The sequence below is a fragment of the Rattus norvegicus genome, chromosome 5, assembly GCF_036323735.1.
Source record: "Rattus norvegicus strain BN/NHsdMcwi chromosome 5, GRCr8, whole genome shotgun sequence".
Taxonomy (NCBI): Eukaryota; Metazoa; Chordata; class Mammalia; order Rodentia; family Muridae; genus Rattus; species Rattus norvegicus.
Genome location: NC_086023.1, coordinates 146,191,778 through 146,212,823, shown reverse-complemented (window position 1 = coordinate 146,212,823; position 21,046 = coordinate 146,191,778). Strand labels below are relative to the sequence as shown.

The 21,046-nt window shown below is 48.2% G+C and overlaps 1 protein-coding gene across 6 annotated transcripts in view; it reads right to left on the bottom strand.

Annotated features, from left to right (window-relative positions):
- Nucleotides 1-16,008: 16,008 nt before the first annotated feature.
- The window catches only part of Csmd2 (CUB and Sushi multiple domains 2), a 569,993-nt gene continuing 564,955 nt past the window's right edge, over nucleotides 16,009-21,046 (bottom strand). For 5 of the 6 annotated variants that reach the window (XR_010066640.1, XR_010066641.1, XR_010066642.1 and 2 more), the window contains 3 exons: nucleotides 20,465-20,603; nucleotides 19,971-20,186; nucleotides 16,009-18,646 (listed from right to left, as the gene is read on the bottom strand). Coding sequence is in view for 1 of the 6 variants with exons in the window: in XM_063288624.1 (XP_063144694.1) it covers nucleotides 20,027-20,186; nucleotides 20,465-20,603 (299 nt within the window). In the remaining 5 variants the exon portion in view is untranslated. Of the gene's footprint in view, nucleotides 20,187-20,464; nucleotides 20,604-21,046 lie in introns of all 6 variants that reach the window. The other variant, XM_063288624.1, reaches the window with a different exon arrangement.

Genomic DNA, 21,046 nt, shown 5'->3' with positions numbered 1-21,046 from the left:
GAGCTTGCTGAGGAAGTGAAATGGCTTCCTGGACCTTGTCCTTTCTTTTGCTGTGGGACTGTGTTAGTGTCTCTTATTTGCAGTGATGGTTATTGGGACTGTGCTAGTGTCTCTTGCTTTCAGTCATGGCTTGTTGGGACTATGCTAGTGTCTCTTGTTTGCAGTGATGACTGTTGCGACTGTGCTAGTGTCTCTTGTTTGCTGTGGTGGCTGTTGGGACTGTGCTAATGTTTCTTGTTTGCAGTGATGGCCGTTGGGACTGTGCTAGTGTCTCTTGTTTGCAGTGATGGCTGTTGGGACTGTGGTAGTATCTCTTGCTTTCAGTCCTGGCTTCTGCTGCCCTTATTATCTTTTGCTATTATTTGCTCTTCAGCCACCAAAGCAGGGTAGCAGGGGCCAGGAGAACTGTCTACTCAAGTTTTTGAGAAATCACTCAAGAGATGTCTGTTTTAGACCTACCCCTCCACCTTGCCTGTATCCCCAGGCATCCTTCAGAAGGACTTTTCTGCTTGAGTAAATTGGTATCTGGGTTTTACCTTATTCTTCTTGGTAGGTAGATTCACTTTACACAGTGGTGGACACAATTCCTTAGCCCTAGTTCTGGAAACCAGAGTGGTGCTTACTGCCTTAGGAGAGTTTTATGTTTGGCTAGGAGTAGGCTAAAGGCCTCCCCTTTCACAGGCTTGGGACAGAGCAACAGACTTAAAGGTAAGGAAGGTAAGGGAAACATGGGCGAGCTTCTCTGGAGCCTAAAGCAGTTTCTCTTAGCACTGAACTCAAAGTTTATATATGACTGCCTTTCCTGACCCCTCTCCAAAGCAGAGCGAAGCAGATGAGAGTTCTGGCCCCAGTGCAGCTAGCTCTGTTATAGGCTACAGAGGAGAGCTGGTATTTACTGACTCTTGGGTCATGGAGCAAGTCTAAAAACAAATAATTTTATTGCCTTATTAGGGGCTGGGGAGATTGATTCATACCTATAAAAGTCTGTTTTCTCCCTCCACCACATGGATCAAACTTGGGTCACCAGACTTGGTGGCAAGTGCCTTTACCTGCTGAGTCACCTCCCTGACCCAGGGACCCAGCAGCTTTTGAGAAATGAATACTACAGTGTTTGGAGTGAAAGTGGGCATGGCGGGCATCCTTTGTGTTCCAGGGTGCTGCGAAGTCTGCTAGCCCCAACACTTCCCATTTTCCCTCCCCTTTCCACTTCTTCTGCATGGGTGCTGATGACTTGGCTCTGTCTCCTTTCCAGGTCTCTTGTGAGCTGGCTGTCTGCCATCCAGCCCTGCTTGTGGTGACTTCTGGGCCACCTGTACCATCTCCAGGTTCTTCGCCTATGCAGTCGTCACATATATGCCCACTCGGCAGCCCTCATGTAGCCCCGGGGAGCTCTACACACTCATCCCAGCCTTAGACTCAGCCCCTCAGACATGATTTCTCCTCAGGTGTTCCAGATTGGGTTGGGTTCCCTAGCTGCTGGACCAGGCAGTTCCTAAAGTTAAAACGAATCGCACAAAGTCCAGTTTTTACCTCAGTTAGATCCCTTCCTTGCATTGGATGTCCCTTACACTCTCCAGTTTGCAGTAAACACCATTCTTACCTCCTATCCCAGTTTGCTCCGAGAGGTCTATGCAGCCTGCTGGGTGGGGTAGGGCAGGGTTTGAAGAAGAGCTGGGCCTGCTGGGAAGGAGTGGCAATGTGGTTATTCATCCTTATCACCCCCTCCCCTCACGAGGTCTTAGCCAATGTAGTGGTGACTCACTTCTCGAGAAAGAGAAAGAGGAGGAGGAAAAAGAAGAAGAAGCAGCAGCAGAGGGTGTTAGACCCCCCCCCCCCCCCCAGTTCTCAGCAGCCATTTTCCTACTCTTAATGCTAAGGGTTTTTTTATTCTTTTTTTATTCTTTTGTTTTTTGTTTTGTTTTGTTTTTCCAGCCACTTAGTTAAAGCCAGAGCCTGGGGTCAGTGAGGAGCAGAACACTTCTCACTTGTTTATTTTCCAGATGTACTGAACATGTGGTCTGGGGATTCGCATGGCCATTGGCCTTCCACTCACGACATCATTAGCTATTCTCCCTCCATGTAGATTCTTGTGGTTGTTACTTATTGCTAAAGTCATGCTTACGTTTTACATCTGTGTTGCAGGAAAATACACCATACTCATGCCACCTAGAGGACCAGGGTCACAGGAAGGGACATTTAAAAAAATCAAGTTCTGAGAACAGCATCAGACACGCACCTGAGCCCAAATGGAAGAAGGGGTGCAGTTGTCACTGCCAACTGTTGTCACTTAAGTCTTGAGAGTTCCTGGGGCTCAGGAAGCCCTTTGGTGTCAGGTGGTGACTCAGGAGGGAAGGAGGCATCTCTTTCCCTACAGAAGCTGGGTTTAGCTTCAGGGCGCTTGGCAACTAATAGACCACAGAGAAGTTTCCGCAGTCCTAAGAGGCCAGTAGGACCAGCAGGTGGTGCCTCAGCGGCGCCCCCTGGTGGCAGTGGTCAGAAGCTTTTTACAAACCTGTGGACCCAGAGCACGAGAGGGCACCTCTGTGGGTTGTGACTGACCACATCTGAGACACTGTCCTCCCCCTTCCTCTTCCTGAAGTTTCCAAGAAACATGAAAGAAGTGAGACTGGCAGGCAGGGTTCTGCTAAACCTATCTGTCAGGGAAGTGAAGTAGGTACAATTGGCAGGGATTTCTACACAGGCTAATTCCTTTAGAAAAGTAGACGTTTGCAATCGATTTTTAGTTGGGTTGTGGTTACTGAGATTAGAATTGGTTGACTCTTAGCCTGTAAGAGACTGACTGAAGACCTTAACTCTAAAACAAACAGGCCCTTCAGGTGTATTAAGTCACCTGGCTTTATTTTATTTTATTTTATTTTATTTTATTCTGTATTTGTTTGCTTTCTTATTCTTTACCATTTTCTTTCTTTTCTATGCTAGGCCTGTTGAGTAAATTTTTTTTTTCCTGTTGAGTAAATTAAACGACGACCAAAACGGGTAGGAGGAAGAAACTGGATCCGAATTCTTCTAGTATCTTCTTTGTTATACAAGAAGGGTAAAAGTGGAAGGGGAGTGGTTAGGACATGGTGCTGCCTCAGGGAGATGGAGCCAAGATCTTCAGGTCTTGTGCTAGGGGACAGCTCCAACTGCTATTTTTCTCTGTCTTTTCAGACATGCTTATTAGCTCACTCTTCATGGTCCACTCAGCTTGCTTTTTAATATAACCCAGACCCACCTGCCTAGGGATGGTGCCGCCCATAGTGGGCTGGGTCCTCCTGCATCCATCACTAATCAAGAAAATATGAACATGCTTGCAGGACAATCTTCAGCTGAGGTGTCCTCTTAGATGACTCAGCTGTGTCAAGATGACCGAACCCTAATCAGCCCAGTTACCTACAGGAGATCCAACCAGTTCTGGCCTGTTGACCTTCCCTCATAGGAAGGGTTTTGAGGAGGGTCATTAGACTGTCACCTGAAACCAACCAAGTATTCTTTCTAAATACCCCCTCTTTTGCTGAAGGAGAGCTTTTGGGAGGTGGCCATCCATGCAGCTACTGGTGGGATTTTTGGTGATAAAGCTATTTCAGTCATAATGGCCTGGCAGCTGGAGAAATGACTTGGTGGTTAAAGGTCAGACTGCTCTTCCAGAGGACGGGAGTACAGTTCTTGGCTTGACATTAGGCAGCTCACAACTGCCTGTAATGCCAGCTCCAGGGGATCTGATGCCTTTGGCTGCACTCAGTGCATATACCCACACATAAGACATAAAATTAAAAATAAAAACAAGGGGTTGGGGATTTAGCTCAGTGGTAGAGCGCTTGCTAGGCCCTGGGTTCAGTCCCCAGCTCCGAAAAATAGAAAAGAAAAAATAAAAAAAAAATAAAAACAAAACTTTAAAAAGACAAGGATCAGGGGTTTCAAGAAAATAGCCACACAATGCAAAGTATTTTGTTTGGCAAGGCAAAATCTTGGGCTCCCCCCCAACCCCCCAAGGTGTGTAGCCTTCATGGATCCATTGAGCGCATCCAGCCAGGTCCTGCCAGGTTTTTAAAGAGTTTCCTGTGACTCCACCTGAGTGGGTGGAGCTCAGCCTCACATTCTCAATCAATTGGCTGATCCAGAGTGGTGCACTTCCTAGAGAGAAGTGAAAGTCCAGCATGTATTGTGACTTCAAGAAGGGATAGCCACGGCAGAATTCGAATTTCTGCCTAGTGGCTTCTTCATGTTTCTGAGAATGGTGTTTGTCTTATTTAGCCTTTTGATAATAGACAACTTATTTCTTTTACATTTTCACAACATCCTGTTTCTTTACTACCTGGTATTCATAAAGGTGCACCCGTACGTAGATGAGCTCTGTGAGTCAGAAGTGCCTGGTGTCAGCCTCACTCTGCCTCCCAGGCCATCCTCACGTGGCTGATTTTTTTTTTTTAAATCATACCTCTTAATGTCCTGGACTGCTGTTTCTGCATTGAGCGAACTTCCTCAGATGCCTATTGTCTTCCACAGACCCAACTATTTTGATTTAACCATCTGTATCTACTCCCACTTCATTCAGCCTGGTGTACTTTTCTGTTGTTTTGGTAAAACACACTAAACAAGGAAGAAAGTGTTTGCAGTAGGATGCTTCTCTGATGCTGTGATAAAACACAGACCAAAACCAACATGTGATGAAAGGGTTTGTTGGGAGTTGGTTCTAATACTTGGTCTTAATTCGGCTCCCAGAAGTCATGCTTCCAAACGCTCAGGGTCGCTGTCCCCAGCTGGCTTCGATTGGTAATAAAGAATTGCGGTACAGCCAATAGCAGGGCAGGGAGATGGAGGCGGGACTTTTAGATTCCCGGGCAAGAAGAGAGGAGAATAGCCATGATTCAGAGGGCCTGGATCAGATTTGAGAGCTGCAGGAGAAAAACCATCCAGCAATGTAGTGTAAAGGGAAAGCCGCCCTATTGGGGAGGGTTGGGGAGGGTGGGCGGAGCTTCCCAGAAGGAACCAGGGCAGCAAAGAGAAAATATACCTTTGACTGAGAAGGTGTTAAGCCAGGAATACCAGAGGGTAATGTGTGTTAGCTGCGGGGAGGTTTAAAAGTGTCCAACCATTGGGCTAGTCAAGGCCTATCAAAATTAGATGGCACGTGTATATCTTTCATTCATGAATCCAGAGGTCTTGGGTGGGTGTGGCATGCACAAGACGGTTTGACTAATCAACTGCTACGGGGTTTACTTAGCTTATACGTCCATGTCACAGTCCATCACTGAGGGAACTCAGGGCAGGAACTTGAGGCAGGAACGAATGCAGAGAGCGCTGTGGAGGAGTGCTACGTCCTGGCTGCCTCCCACTGGCCCACTCAATCGCCTTTCTTATCCAGCCAAGCCCACCTGTCCAGGGGTGGCGCCATCCACAGTGGTCTGGGCCCTATTACATCTATTAGCAATTAAGAAAATGCCTCCACTGATATTCCTACAAGTCAATCCGACGGAGGCAATTCCTCAGTTGAGGTCCCCTCTTCCCGGGTGTGACAAGTTGACAATCGAAGCTAACGCTGGGGGTTTATTTTGGCTCACAGCTTGGAGGCCCGGTCATCCAGCATGTCAGGAACATCCCAGCAGCAGGAGCCTGTGGCATATGCGGTCAGGAGGCAGAGAAAGGTGAGCGCCTGTGCTCAGCTCATTTTCTCTTTATGTGGTCTAGGATCCCTTCCTAGAGGATGGTGCTACCCACAGTGGATGAACTTCCCACCTCTCAACCTGATCAAGGCCGTCCCACAATGAGCGTGCCTAGTTCATCTTCCAGATAATTCTAGATCTCATCAAGTTGACAGTCGAGGTTAACCATCGTAGTCTGCCATGTGGAGACAGATTTCTAAAAGATCCCGCATCCTTGGAAGCCTTTGCAAATGGTGGCTGCTCAGTTCTCAGAGCTGAACCGCTTGGTGGAGACACGGGGTGAGCCATCCTCCTCAGTCCTCTGCTTCCCCCACCCTGTTACTTCGTTGCTTCCCTGTTGGTTTGGTCAGTCACTCAAAGCTCTTACCTGCAGAGGACCTATGTGCGAAGACCATAAGTTCATCCTCAGCGGGGTGATGTCACCCCTCTCACAGTCCCAGGTTAGTAACTTTCCTTAGGTAACATCCAGCTGCTATGCAGGAAAGCCTAAAATCACAAGTCCGATGCAGTATTTTGGCCCCAGGGCTATTCTCCAAACCAGCATTCCACCCTGATGTCCCTTGGCATGCCCTTTGTATTTTCCAGGATCCTTCCTCTGCCTGTGTTGGCTCTCACCTGCTGAGTGTCCTCCTGCAGCCACCAGGTCTGCTTCCCCTGGCTGGTTTTCTTCCTCTGCGTCCAGTTCTTGCTGTCACCCTGGATGACTCGGTCGCCCACAGGAACTCAGGTGGCATTGCTGTCTTTGACATCACAGCTGCTCACTCAAAGCCCGGGCCTCGAACCCTCCACACCCAGCATCTTCAATTAGTGTAATCCGGACTCTTGCCGCTCTTAAGTTTCATATTTTCTCAGCTGGTTCCTGGCATCTCCCCTGGGTCTCAGCACATCTGTGTGGATTTAAGCCTGTCTTCTATCCCTCCCCTCTTCTTTGTTTCATCCAGTAAAGAGTGTCACCCGTCCATATGTCTGGCAGTCACCTTGGAATCTTCTCTCCCACTGTCTCTCCATCCATCTAGCCTCTGTATACTGTGAGATCAGTCTCCTCAAAGGATCTCCACTCCATCCATCCCTGTCCATTCTCACCACCGCTGTCTCCAACCTTGCTGTTTACCCCACCCACACCCAGTTGCCACCCTCACCCATACCCAGTTGCTACCCTCACCCATACCCAGTTGCTACCCTCACCCATGCCCAGTTGCTATCCTCACCCATGCCCAGTTGCTACCCTCACCCATGCCCAGTTGCTACCCTCACCCATGCCCAGTTGCTACCCTCACCCATGCCCAGTTGCTACCCTCACCCATGCCCAGTTGCTATCTTCACCCATGCCCAGTTGCCTCCCTCACCCATACCCAGTTGCTATCCTCACCCATGCCCAGTTGCTATCCTCACCCTTACCCAGTTGCCTCCCTCACCCATACCCAGTTGCCGCCCTCACCCATGCCCAGTTGCCACCCTCACCCAGACCCAGTTGCCTCCCTCACCCATACCCAGTTGCCGCCCTCACCCAGACCCAGTTGCTGACCTATACATTTGCTGCTGCACTAGGCTTTCTTCAGCTCACGCTTCTCTGACATTGCAGAGCATGGCACCACCACCCACTTCCAGTTACCGATGTGTGATTTGCCCTTGTTTTCTGTCACACGCTCTACTCCGCACTCCTCACGCTCTGACTACCTTGGTCTCTTTCAGTTCCTCCCACAGTCTGGGACCCTGCCAGGCTTTACACAAACCCGTCCTGCTACCGGAATGCCCTTCCCGGCACTCATCACCTGGCCAGCTCCCACTACCTTCAGGTCTCAGCTGAAGTCACAGAAAGTTAGGTATTAACTCCTGCCCGAATTGGGTCACCCCCTCCCCCCATTACTTTCCTTGTAATGTTCATTATAGTCTGTCAGTACATGTTAGAACATGTCAGTACATGTTAGTGCCTGTGCCAGACCAGGTTGGGCTCCCTGAGAGCACAATGGTTTTTCTTCAAGGGAACTTCCTCTCACGAAGCCAGTACCATGCACAACACAACAGAGAGAGTAGGGGGTCTGATCTGGGCTGATGTCCATCAAAGTTCTGGCTTTCCTAAGCCTCAAGTTGATCTGAGCCACATTTCCTCTTCTTCACTGCAGAGAGAAGCGTGCCTCAGGGCCACCTTCCTCTCCTCATCACTCCGTCCCTAGCTCAGGCATACTACAGATATGGCTACCAACAGAACAGAACCTCACACGTCTTCTCTGTGTCTTTTGTCACATGCACCTGGCACTGACACAGTCTGTCGTGCAAGGATCCAAAACACTGCAAGCTGTGTTGCCAACATCCATGCTATTGGCTGCAGCCGGAGGAAAACGAAGCACAACCAGAAAGATCATCCCCGGAATAAATCCACAGCCAATTAGGTCCTACACAGTGCACAGCAACCACCCTACGAGCTTGTTTATGGCAATGCTATGACGGGAAAACACTTCATAATGGAAATGCTCAATGAAAGGGGTTGGGATACAAATTACAGCACTGGCAGGCATGGAAAATAAGCGGGCACATAAAGTGTGGAAATAAGGTGCATTAACATGACTAAATGTACAAACAACGAGTCCACAATAACTAGTTAGCACAGAGTGTGACATTATCCATGCTCATGTGACGAGAGCCCTGCTAGATCTGCAGCATGGAGCCAGCGTGATTATCTCAGAGTTACAGATATTTATTCTTTTGTGTGTGTGGTTTTAAGAGTAATGGTCACAATTAATCTCTTCTAAAGTGAGGCCATTTATTTCTTTATAAAGCAAAGCCAGGGGCTGGAGGTACCCAGGGCTGTTCCCAGGCTTCTAAATCCCGCAGCCTCCCTCTCTCTGTTCTTACACTATACTCCAACAGAAGTGCATTGGCTGGGCTGTGTGAGAATTTATTCAGGATATTATTTACAAAGTTTCTCTTCTAGGTTCACATATCACGCGTGTGGTAGTCTAGGGGATTGGTTTATTCTTTCATATTTGTCGGGAGTTTTCCTTCTCCCTGTATGAGGGATGGACCCAATCTATCTTCTTTGAAGAAATTCCCCTTTGTACAGGGTAATCTTGATGTGTACATGGAAAAGCCATCTAACCATCAAGGGATGCAAAACAACCCATCTGAGGTTTCTGGTTTCACTCCTGTTGGGACAGCTGCTACTCAGAAGACGCGAGGTTAGCATGTGGGGAGACGAGAGACCTGCACATGGCTGCCGTGAGTGGGAACCATTGTGGAAATCAGTACGGAGGTTCCTCAGTAAATTAAAGACACGACTACCGTATTATCCGGAGGAAAGAAAATCGGTGTGTCAAGGAAGTATGTACACCATTAACATGTTTATCACAGTGTTATTCAAAACAGCAAGTACATAGTAACCCGCGACCATACTCAGGTGGAGGGCTAAAGGCAATGTGGTATATACGTAATGGAATAAAACCAGGAAGAGCTTCCAAAACCAGGAAGAGCTTGTCGTCCCTGAAGAGAAATCAGGCAGCGGGTGGAAGACACACACCGCACGAGCTCATTTGTGTGAGGAATTTTAAAAAGTTGGGGAGGAGGCCTCGGAATGATGATCAGTGAGAGGGAGGGGTCACAGATTGGTGCTTGGTGGGGGCGGGGCTAGAGAGTGGGGTGAGTGGGAGGTGCCAACCAAAGGATGAAACATTTCCGTTAGATGGAGGAGGCAGATCAGAGAGCTAAAAGCTAAAAACATACTATGGGCTTGAACAAGGCTGGGTAGGTTTTATGTTCTCCCAGCAATAAGTGTATGAGGTAAAGCAAGTGGCTGGCTTGGCCATTCGGCAAGGAGTAAATGTCTTATTGGGTTTATTCTGTACACGGGAAATGAATGGGTAAAATTCACTCACTAACAATAAATAAAAAAGGATTGCCAGAAAAATAGAATTTCAAAGCATGCTTTAAAAAGTATTCTTCCACCAACTCTTCATTTTTCTCTTCTTCTTCTCTTTTCTTCTTCCTCTTCTTCCTCTTCTTCCTCTTCCTCTCCCTCTCCCTCTCTTTCTTTCTCTTTTTTTCTGAGACAGGGTTTCTCTGTGTGGCCCAACTGTCCTTGAACTCACTCTGTAGACCAGGCTGGCCTCCAAATCACGGCGATCCGAATGCCCCTGCCTCCTGAGTGCTGGGACTATGGGACTAAAGGTGTGTACCGCCAATGCCCAGCCCGAGTCTTCATTTGAAGTCTAAAGCAGCTCCTTTGGGAAGATGAGGATGATTCGGGACCCACAGCCGTGGCCTGTTCTTCCTCGACTCCTGTCCCACCAGCTTTGTGGGACCTGGGCTGAGGAATCAGCCATTTCCCCAAGAACAGAGTTCCTCTGAGTGAACAGTATCAAGAAACCAAGAGTTGGGGACCTGTGAGATGGCTCAGCAGGAAAGGTGCTTTCCTCCAAACTCAGTGACAAACTGACGTTTCATCCCAGGGCTCACGTGGTGGAAGGAGAGGACAGCTTAGTTCAAGAAGCAGCCCTCTGACGTCCACATGTGCACCATAGAAAAACTAACAAACAACGCCAAGAGATGGAAGCCATGCCCATTGCTATCACTTCTCGAACCTTCCCATGGACAGAGATAAGAAATAAATGTATAGTATATATGTGTATAAACATGCACACATTAATATTTACATTATATACTAATATACATAAACATATTTACATGCATAAGCATATACATAAAATATATTTCTATTTATATACATATACATAACATGTACATATAAATATAATATATCTACATATAAATATATAATACATATGTACATATAATACAATCTATAAATATAAATATATGTTATATATTTAAACAAGGTGAATTTAAATTATTGATAACAAATTTAAAATTGCATATTTTAAAAATTAAATATATTAATTATTTCATAAGTTTTTACAATGTTTTTTGATTATATTCACCTCCTCCTTCCCCCAAGTCCTTTCAGATCCCATCCCTACCTCCTCAGTCCCCCAGCTTTGTGTCCTCAGATTTAAAAAATACTTTATAACCCACCAGTCCAATTTGTACTACCCATATACTCCTGTGTGTCCAACTGGGCCTTGTTGCCCTACCACGGGCCACACCATGAAATATGTCCCTCTCTGCAGAAGCCATCAGCACTCCTCAGCTTGGTGTGTGTCCCAGTTTACTCTCTGTTGCTGGGAGAAACAGCATGGCCAAAATAAAGGGATTTGTTTAGCTCATGCTTCTAGGCCACAGTCCGTCACTGGAGGAAGCCAGGCAAGTGCTCAAGGCATAAAACCCAGGGGCAGGAACTGAAGCAGAGGCCATGGAGAAAGGCTGCTTATGGCCTTACTCCTCCTGGCTCACGCTCAACACCAAGGACCGCCCGCCCAAGGGTAGCATTGCCCACAGTGAGCTGGCTACCCCCACATCCATCAGTAAAGGTGATGCCCCGCAGACATCACCAATTTGACTGGGAAGTCATCGGTTGAGACTGTCTTCCCAGGTGATTCTTGATTGTGTCCAGTTGACAATAAAAGCTCGCCAGGACAGCTTGGGGGCTTGTAAGCCTCTCTCCTGCTCTATAACGTGTTGATTGGATTAACCTTGTGCAGCAACCACAGCTTCCTTGTGGTTGCTGTAGTCATGGGTGCAGAAGACACGGCTTCACCCTGGTCCTCTCCAACCTCTGGCTCTTAGCTTCTGCCTGCTCTTCTGCCTGGGTCCCTGAGCCTTGGAGGGTGTGTGTGATGCAGATGCTTCATGTGGATAAGCACCCTACTGACACTCTACATACTCTGACCATTTGTGAGCTGCTTCACTAACCAAAGAAACTTCTCCGATGAGGTCTGAGAGCCGTACCGATATACAGGTAGGGATATACGGGTTTACAGGGAAGCTTGACACTAGGTCCACTTTGCAGAACAATAGGAATAGGTTCACCTCCGTGGTCTGTGAGCCCCAAATGTGAGTTCTTGGACAGATTTACTATACCAGGTATGTGTTTTCTTCTGTGGAGCGGTAGCTTGCCCCTGTGGATCGTGGCAGGATTTATTGGAACTGAGGTTTTCTCTCTCTCTCTCTCTCTCTCTCTCTCTCTCTCTCCTTTTATTAGATATATTTCTTTACTTACATTTTTTTTTTTTTTTCAGAGCTGGGGACCGAACCCAGGGCCTTGCGCTTCCTAGGCAAGCGCTCTACCACTGAGCTAAATCCCCAACCCTTTACTTACATTTCAAATGTTATTCCCTTTCCTGGTTTCCTGTCCATAAGCTCCCCACAATCCCCTGCCCCTCCCCCATACAGGTATTCCCCCATCCATCCCCCTTACTGCCCCCCCATATTCCCCTGCACTGGGGGTTCAACCTTGGCAGGACCAAGGGCTTCCCTTTCCACTGGTGCCCCAACAAGACTATTCTCTGCTACATATGTAGTTGGAGCCCTGGGTCAGTCCATGTACAGTCTTTCGATAGTGGTTTAGTCCCTGGAAGCTCTGGTTGATTGGTATTGTTGTTCTTATGGGCTTGCAAGCCCCTTCAGCTCTTTCAATCCTTCCTCTAATTCCTCCCCACCAAGGGGGTTCTGTTCTCAGTTCAATGGTTTGCTGCTAGCATTGACCTCTGTATTGGGCGTGCTCTGGATGTATCTCTCAGGAGAGATTTATATCCAGTCCCTTTCAGTCTGCACTTTTTAGCTTCATCAATCTTATCTAGTTTTGGTGGATGTATATATATGGGCCACATATGGGGCAGGCTCTGAATGGCCGTTCCTTTAGTCAACGCTCTAAACTTTGCTTTTATATCCCCTCCTATGGATATTCTTTCCCCTTTTAAGAAGGAGTGGGAGCATCCACATTTTGGTCTTCCTTCTTCTTGAGCTTCTTGTGGTCTGTGGATTTCATCTTGGGTAATTCAAGTTTTTGGGCTAATATCCACTTATCAATGAGTGCATACCAAGTGTGTTTTTCTGTGATTGGGTTACCTCACTCAGGATGATATTTTCTAGTTCATTCCATTTGCCTATGAATTTCATGAAGACATTGTTTTTGATAGCTGAGTAGACTCCATTGTGTAGATGTACCACATTTTTTGAATCCATTCCTCTGTTGAAGGGCATCTGGGTTCTTTCCAGCTTCTGGCTATTATAAATAAGGCTGCTATGAACATAGTGGGGCATGTGTCTTTGTTATGTGTTGGAGCATCTTTTGGGCATATGCCCAGGAGAGGTATAGCTGGGTCCTCAGGGAGTGGAATGTTCAATTTTCTGAGGAAGGACTGAGGTTTTCAAAGGGCAACTCTAGAATTCATTTATTAACTGGAAATTTTTATAAAGGATAAATCTTACCACTAGCTCCCCACGCTTTTCCCCCTTCCTCTCGCCTTTTCCTCCTTTTTCTCCTCTTCCTTCCTTTCCTTTTCCTCTTCCTCCCTTTCCATTTCCTCTTCCCCCTTCTCTTCTTCCTCCTCCTCTTTAGGATCTTAAACATAGCTTACACTTGCCATTCACAAGGGGGTTTCCCACACTTCTTTCATCCTTGTCAGAGATGACAGCTCTATTGCTTCTTTGTGTATGACACATGCTCACAGGGGGAAGCTATGTCTCTCTTTTTTTTCCTTTTCTTTTTTTCGTAGCTGGGGACCGAACCCAGGGCCTTGCGGTTGCTAGGCAAGTGCTCTACCACTGAGCTAAATCCCCAACCCTGGAAGCTATGTCTCTTAAAGGTTGAGCAACATGTAAAAACGTATTCACACATGCTGTACCCATGTAGCTCAGTTCCGATAGAAATGCCCACACTTGTACTGAGATCTGGCGCTTGCCTGCATGTGTTTCCACACTGACCATGTCTCTCACTCTGCTCATAGCGCATCGCTACCTTGTAACTGCTTCTGGGTCTCCACTAATTCTTCTCTTCCTGTCAGCTGCATTTGTCTCTACAAACTGCTTCTCCCTGTATAGCGGGTTTATTTTTAAAGAGACTCAGAATGTTCTCTTTCCTTTTGTCTTTGCAATGCTGGGGAAGCAACCCGGGGCTTTGCACACCATACGCAAGCACTCTATAAACGAGCTGCACCCCTAGCCTGAACGCTTTCTCTTTGTTTAAAATCCTGAAGTTTTGCTGGGACGTCTCAGCGCCGAGCATACCAGATGGATTTTTCTCAGAAACTTGGCTCACGTCTTAACAGGTAGGCCAAAAGTTTCTGTTACTTCTAGTACTTTTTAATATAACTTTAAATATTCATTCTGCTTGGTTTATGTAGGTTTCTTCTTCCAGGACTCCCATCGCACACGGATCAGCTTGTTCTGCCTTTTCTCCCTGTTTCTATGTTTCCCTCTTCCTGTGTGGTGGATGTTCTGATTTCTCCCATGTGGCCTTCACTGCAAGATTGTTCTGTATCTGCCATCCCCCTTTCATGTGCCTTTTATTTCTAAGGTACGTCTGTCATCTTAAAATCTATGCCCACTTCTCACCCAAGGCTTTCACTTTCTTACATGGGCTGTACTCGTCTGGGTGTTTGCCTGCGTGTGTGTCTGTGTGCCATGTGCATGCAATGTCCTCAGTATCCAAAAGAGGACGTTGGATCCCTAGGATTGGTGTTACATACGGTGTGAGCAACCCTTTGGGTGCTGGAAATTGAGCCGGGGTTCTCTGCAAAAGCATCAAGTGCTCTTCACTGCCGAGCCATCTTTCTAGCCCCCCTGTGCTGCATTTTAATATTTGCACCTCATTTTATTTAATTAATGTTAAGATGCTTCCAAAAGGCATTCTCTTATATTCCTAGAGGAGTATTTTAATTAGCTGCTATGCTGTACTACCATTTTCTGCACTCTTTTCTATTGTGTGTACACATGTGTATGTGTATACATGCATGTGTGTGTCATATGTGTGTGTGTGGATCTATGTGTGTATGTGTGTGTGCATTTGTGTGTAAATGTGTGCGCGTGTACATGTGTGTGGGTACACTGTGCATCTGTACATGCATGTGCATTTGTGTGTCGCACACGCACGTGCGTGCATACATGTTCATGTACATGCCATGCACAGAGGTCAGAGGACAGCTTTCAGGACTCAGTTCTCTCCTTCCACCCTCTTGAGGTAGTGTCTTCCCCGTTCTTGCTCCTGTCCCATGACCTCCAGATCAGCTGGCCTTTGAGATGCCAGGCAAGCCTCCGGCATCCTCCCCTATCTTGCTATACAAGTGCTGAGACCACAGAAGCACATTGAATCTGGCTTTTCCACATGGGTCCCAGGGATTAAACTCAGGTTGTCAGGCCTGAGCAGCAAGGGCTCTTGCTCATGGCACCATCTGGCTGCAGCATCTTACTTCTTACTCTCATGGAAACTATGAAGATATGTGGATGCCCTATCGGTTCATGACAAAACATGTGTGCAGAGTTTTGGGGCAATTCTAGTGGAGGGAGGGGTACGGTGGCTTTGGTTCCTTAGTTCAAGGGTACCATATCAATTATTTTCCTTTCTGCTGTGACTGAGTACAGGAGCAACTTCAGGAAGGTAGGTTTTATTTTGGGTTACAGTTTGAGGGTACAGTTTATCACTGTGGGGAAAACACGACAGCAGGAGCTGAGGCAGCTGGTCACATTGTGTGCACAGTCAGACGATGTGGGGAGGGGCCCCTATTCAACCTCAAGGCAGGCCCCTATGGACTTACTCCTCCTGGCAAGGCTGCATCTCCGAGAGGTTCTCCAACCTTCCGAAAGCGCCAGCCAAGGACCAAGTGTTCAAACACGCATGTCAACTGGGAGGAAATTTTGCATCCAACACAACAGGTACCTTCTTCCCTGGTGCAGGGGATGGTGTGCTTTGGTTCTCTGGCAGCGTAGGTTAGCTAGCCCCTCTTTCTGTGCCCTTGGGTTTATGGAACTCTCGCCTTGTCCTGGCGTTTGGGGGCAGTGAGGAATCACCTGCTGTTATTCTGATAAACCGGAGTAAAATTCTGTTCCGAGCCATCTCCCGTGCGATGGGGTTTATTTCACTCACGACCCTTTCTGACAGCAAACCCTGCCAAACCGAGGGAGGATCAGCCCATCCTGCTGGTTCTTCGTGGCCTGAAGGTAAATACCGGGTGTTATGAACCAGGCAAAATGCCTTCACCGAAACTGGGAAAGCTGGCTTAAATTGGGTCACAAAGGAGGCGAAGTTGGAACTAAAGTTCAGTGTGGGTATGAAGCCAGGAGGCCGAAGGTAGCCTGGGTATGTGTTCCACATAAAGTGACAACTTCTCCGTTCCCACTAAGCTCCCTGTTCCTTTAAGAGACTGTCCCACCTGGAAGCTCCCCACATCCTGGAATCCTTGGAGCCTGACCTCTGCAGTCTCAGCCACGAGCGAGGCCATAGAAATGTAAGAAAACCAATGCAAAAATTTATATTTTATTTGAATTCAAAAAATTTAAAATTGCTTTCAAATTCCGGAAAGTACCATAATGCAGAACCCCAGGGGGAAGCCTCATATACGGAGACAGATAAATTAAATGCATATACTGCAGACAAGCCGAGAAAGGGGTGTAGATTACATATTTACAGCACGGGATGCTTTCTGAAAACCATATTTATACATTTTATTACATTTACAAAAAAAAGGCTCCCACACCATTTACCTACAATAATGAAAAAAAAATGTACACCATTTTTTTTCTGTCTTTTTTTGGTACTGTACAAACTTTGTATAATAAAAATATATCTCTGTACAAAAGATTTTTTTTGTTTTTGTTTTACTGTTTTTTTCCCTCGTGGGATGGAGGTGGTAGGTACAGGGTACGGATGGTGGGTGAAGGACTTAATCTGCCTTGTTCCCTTCTGAGCCACTGGGGATGAATAGAAAGTGCCCAAGGCCAGAGGGAGAGTGACACACAGCAGGTGCTGGGGACCCACCAGCCTTTGCTCCTTGAGTGTATCCTGGGACCTCCCAAGCACACACAGGAGGGAGCCAGGCAGGGCTGGGTGAGCACACTGGGTTAGCTTTGGGGAGGACGGGGAAGGAACCCGAGAATCTCCTGCATTCACCACCAAGAGCAGAAGGAGCATGAACAAGTTTGTCTAGACTGGTCCTCTCCCACTGGGTACAGGGATGCTGAGTCCCAGAGGGCCAGAGGGTATGTGGACAGGAGTGGGCCTGCCCTTGTGGCCTTCAATGCACCTGCTGGAAATGGAGACCCCCCCCTCGCTTCAGCCCGTCCTCATTGAGTTCTTTTAACTGCTCCTGTGAACTGTGCCAGCTCCCCCCTCCCTGTTCATCCCTGCACACGTTCTACATGTTACTTTGATACGTCCTACACGTGTTGGAGGCTGCCGTTCACACGGAAGCAGGGGTGTATGCTCACAGGGAACTTCCGCAGGACACGGAAAAAGTGAATCTAAATGTCATTATGTTGAGTTCTAAACTCGCAGGCTTCCCGACCACACTCATAAGGAATTCATTAATGACCTAAACACAGTGACATTGTCTAAATCAGCGGTTCTCAACCTTCCTAACACTGCCACCCTTTAATACAGTTCCTCACATGGTGGTGACCGCCCCCCCCCCAGCCATAAAGTTATATTTGTCGCCTTTTCATAACTGTAATTCTGCTACTGTTATGAATTATAAGGTGAATATCTGGTATGCGGGATGGTCTTATGTGACCCCTGTGAGAGGGTCACGTGACCCACAAAGGGGTCGTGATCCACAGGTTGAGAAACACTGGCCTAAATGACTCTGAGCCACTTGCCAGGAGCTGGAGAGAAGGTGACTTTCACTCAGTTCTCTCGATGAAGGAGCTGCCAGGTCCTCCGCTGTGGTTGTGGGCTGTTGGAAGCCAAGGGGCGAGCACCAATTCAGGAGGCTGGGGCACTGGGTGCTTGATCTGGTGCTGCCCAGGCACAGACAGCAGCGTCCAGATTAGACATGTGCATCCTCTTGTTGAGACTCCCCTACCTTCCTGCCTTTGGTGCCCATTGGAGACCTGGTTTTCTGGCAGCAGGTGCCGTAGATGTCGGAGTCAGACAGGGTCGCATTCGCATCTCTGGTGTACTCGATCTCGGTGTCTCGTGCTTCCTTCTTCCCTGACCTCTGAATGGAAATAGCAAGTCCTGCTTTGGTGGCGTTTCTAAGGAACTAGAAATGACATGTAAAGAGTCAGGCACGGAGAATAAGTCAGTAAGCGGCGGCCGCCACCTTTTGGGAGCCAGGGCTGGCTTGCTCCTGTCCTCTCCAGGGTGTGCTGTCTTGTCTGCAGAGGCCTTTTCTCTTGGTCAGCTGACAGCCGGATGTGATGCTAGGCTCCTGAGGCAGATTCCTGCTCTATCCCCCAACTCTGCCACTATATTACCCTTCTTTCTCAAAGCTGCTCAGGACCCCAGATGACTTTTTAATTCACTGGTTTTAAAACTCAGTGCCATTATAGTTGAAAAAATTGCATTGATACCAAATTACGTCTGAAGAATGTCTCCCCTTCTCTTCCAGGTAATCCTTCCTATTGTTGTGCAATTGGGGCTACCCCTGCAGCCAGGTGGCTTCTGCATACTACCTTCCATGAGATGTGTCCTTACTCATTCCCCGAGTCCCCAAGGGGGGACGTGTCAGTTTGGGAGGTAATGATGCCTCTCGTCGTTTCCTCTGGGTTTGTGGGGGGAAAAGCGTCTAGGGCATCTTTCACACACACCTGTACTGCACACATACACACCCACACCCCCACACATGCACACGCGTCCCTTCTTTAAGCCTCTGCGGTCTCTTCTGCAGGATACAGTGAAGGAGAGGCCATGTGTGTTCAGGTGAACACCCACGATTCACTCTGCTGTTTGAATCCATCCGCCTTCCTCCATCTGCAGCCCTCTTCCTCTACGGCCCCACACCAGGGCATTGTGGAGTCCTCTCCAGGGTGACGAGCACAGATGGAGGCAGGGCGAGCAGGTGCCTGAGTCCCAGCAGTGGCAGACGTAGGCGGAGGGACAGACGAAGATGGGCACTGGGCGCTGTGCTCAGGGGAGCTCCTTCCTGCCCCCTGGGGAGCTGGGCACCAACAGACCAACCAGAGCAGGTAGGAGGAGGAGAGAGAGGAAGGAGGGGTGAGGTGGGGTGGGAATGGAAGTGGAGGGGGGCGACAAAGAGGCAAAGCCAAGCAGGAGGAGAGAACGGAAGGGCATCAGTTGGTTCTGTCTTTCGCTTTTGGGCTTTAGTCTTCTCAAACTGGGGATGGGAACGTGTAGGAAGTGGGCACAGGGGCAGAGCGTTTATTACCCACCCCCGTGTGTGTGTGTGTGTGTGTGTGTTTCTGTGTGTGTGTATGTTTGTGTGTGTGTTTGTGTGTGTGTTTCTGTGTGTGTGTGTTTGTGTGTGTGTTTGTGTGTGTGTTTGTATGTGTGTTTCTCTGTGTGTCTCTGTGTGTGTTTCTATGTGTGTGTGTTTCTGTGTGTATGTTTCTCTCTGTGTGTGTCTGTGTGTGTTTCTCTGTGTGTGTGTGTATCTGTGTGTGTGTCTATGTGTGTGTTTCTGTGTGTATGTGTGTGTCTGTGTCTGTGTATCTGTGTGTGTCTGTGTGTCTGTGTGTGTGTTTCTGTGTGTATGTGTGTTTCTGTGTGTGTGTGTGTGTGTCTGTGTGTGTGTCTCTGTGTGTGTGTCTATGTGTGTGTTTCTGTGTGTATGTGTGTGTCTGTGTCTGTGTATCTGTGTGTGTGTCTGTGTGTGTTTCTCTCTGTGTGTGTGTATCTGTGTGTGTGTCTGTGTGTGTTTGTGTGTGTATCTGTGTGTGTGTGTCTATGTGTGTGTTTCTGTGTGTATGTGTGTGTCTGTGTCTGTGTATCTGTGTGTGTGTCTGTGTGTGTCTCTCTGTGTGTGTGTCTGTGTGTGTGTCTCTCTGTGTGTGTTTCTCTCTCTCTCTCTGTGTGCATGCGTTTGCATATGCACAGACAACACAAAGTGCAGTGCTCATGCATGCATGCATGTGTGTGGAAGCCAGACATCGATTCTCACACATCAGCTAGTCTGACACCTCCTCTCTCTACCTCCCCAACAACGGAATTACAGGTGGTTGCCACGTCTGCCTGGCTTTTTTTCTGGTTATGTCTTTTTATTCCCTCGTGGGCCAAGTTCCTTACTGCAGTTGTGGACTCTGACCCACTCTTCCTAGACATATGGCCTTGTTCAAGTTTGCTGATGTTCCCGTTCTTAACTCCAATTTTCTCATCTGCGAGGAGGGTCCTAATGCCACTGGCCAGCCCTCCATGCCTGTGGGGGTGTGTGGGGGTCCCTGTGTGCCGGAGCAGTGTGTACACAGGTCCCTATGTCCCCTGCAGAGCCAGTCCGTCTTCCACCCTCCAGCTCCCCCGAATCTCACCGGCTGCTGGCGGCGGGGCTCTCGGTGGCGGTGGCAGCTGCAGCCAGGCCTGGGGGCTATACTGCAGTACACACTGTGCTGACTGTGAACTCCGCCTCGTTGCTCATGATGTCTGTGGTCTGGATGTTGCGGTCATACATGGGGTTCTCAAATGTGGCCCGCACGTTCGTGTTCTCGTGGCCAGCATAGCCATTGAATGGAACTTTGGGTCTTCTCCTGGGAATAAGAGACAGTGAGTGACCTTGAATTAAAAGGTAACACAGGATCCAAAGCAGGAGAGGAGAGGGAATCCTTTCTCCTTTTAGAAAACTACATTCTTCTGAGTCAGGAGGATGCTGGGTAGGGTGGGGTGGGCTAGGTGCTCAGTTGCTCTCCCTGGCCTCTCTGCCTTCAGGGTACTAGGTCTGAGTACATAGTTGCTCTCCCTGGCCTCTGTCTTCAGGGTACTAGGTCTGGGTCATGGCTGAGCCCCCCGGCCTCTGCCTTCCCAGTACCTGTGCTTGTAGAGATAGAGGACGAAGCCGGCGATGATGAGAGCAATGAAAGGCACCAAGATGGCAGCGGCCACTGAGCTGCTGTTGGAAGCAAAGTGTCGGCCGATGGACTCCGGATCTGACTCCAACAGCTTGAGGTCTGCAAAGTGCCAAAGCGTAACACTCAAGTCACAGACTCACCCCGAGGTGACGCTCCCGGCCGGCCACACTGCCCTGCTGCAGAGCATCAGCTATGGTCACGTGCTCCAGTTCAGCCAGCGGAAGCCTGCGCCCAGACCGCAGCTGCTGGCCCACACGCTCCCTGGAGGCCCATGTGAGTTTGCCTCTGGCCTGGAACACAGTTATCCCTGGGGGTCCCAGGGAAGACGGCTGGCAGAGGACCCTGAAATTGTATCTCTGAACACAACCTTCAAAGGATGAAGTTCTTTAGAAGTTTCTATGTTTTTCTTGGCCATCAAAGCCTGTGATTAGATGAAAATGATCATCAGATGGAGCCATGATACATATGTATATGGACATGTGTGTATGTGTATATATATGTATACATGTATATGTGTATATGTGTACATGTATAGTGAGACT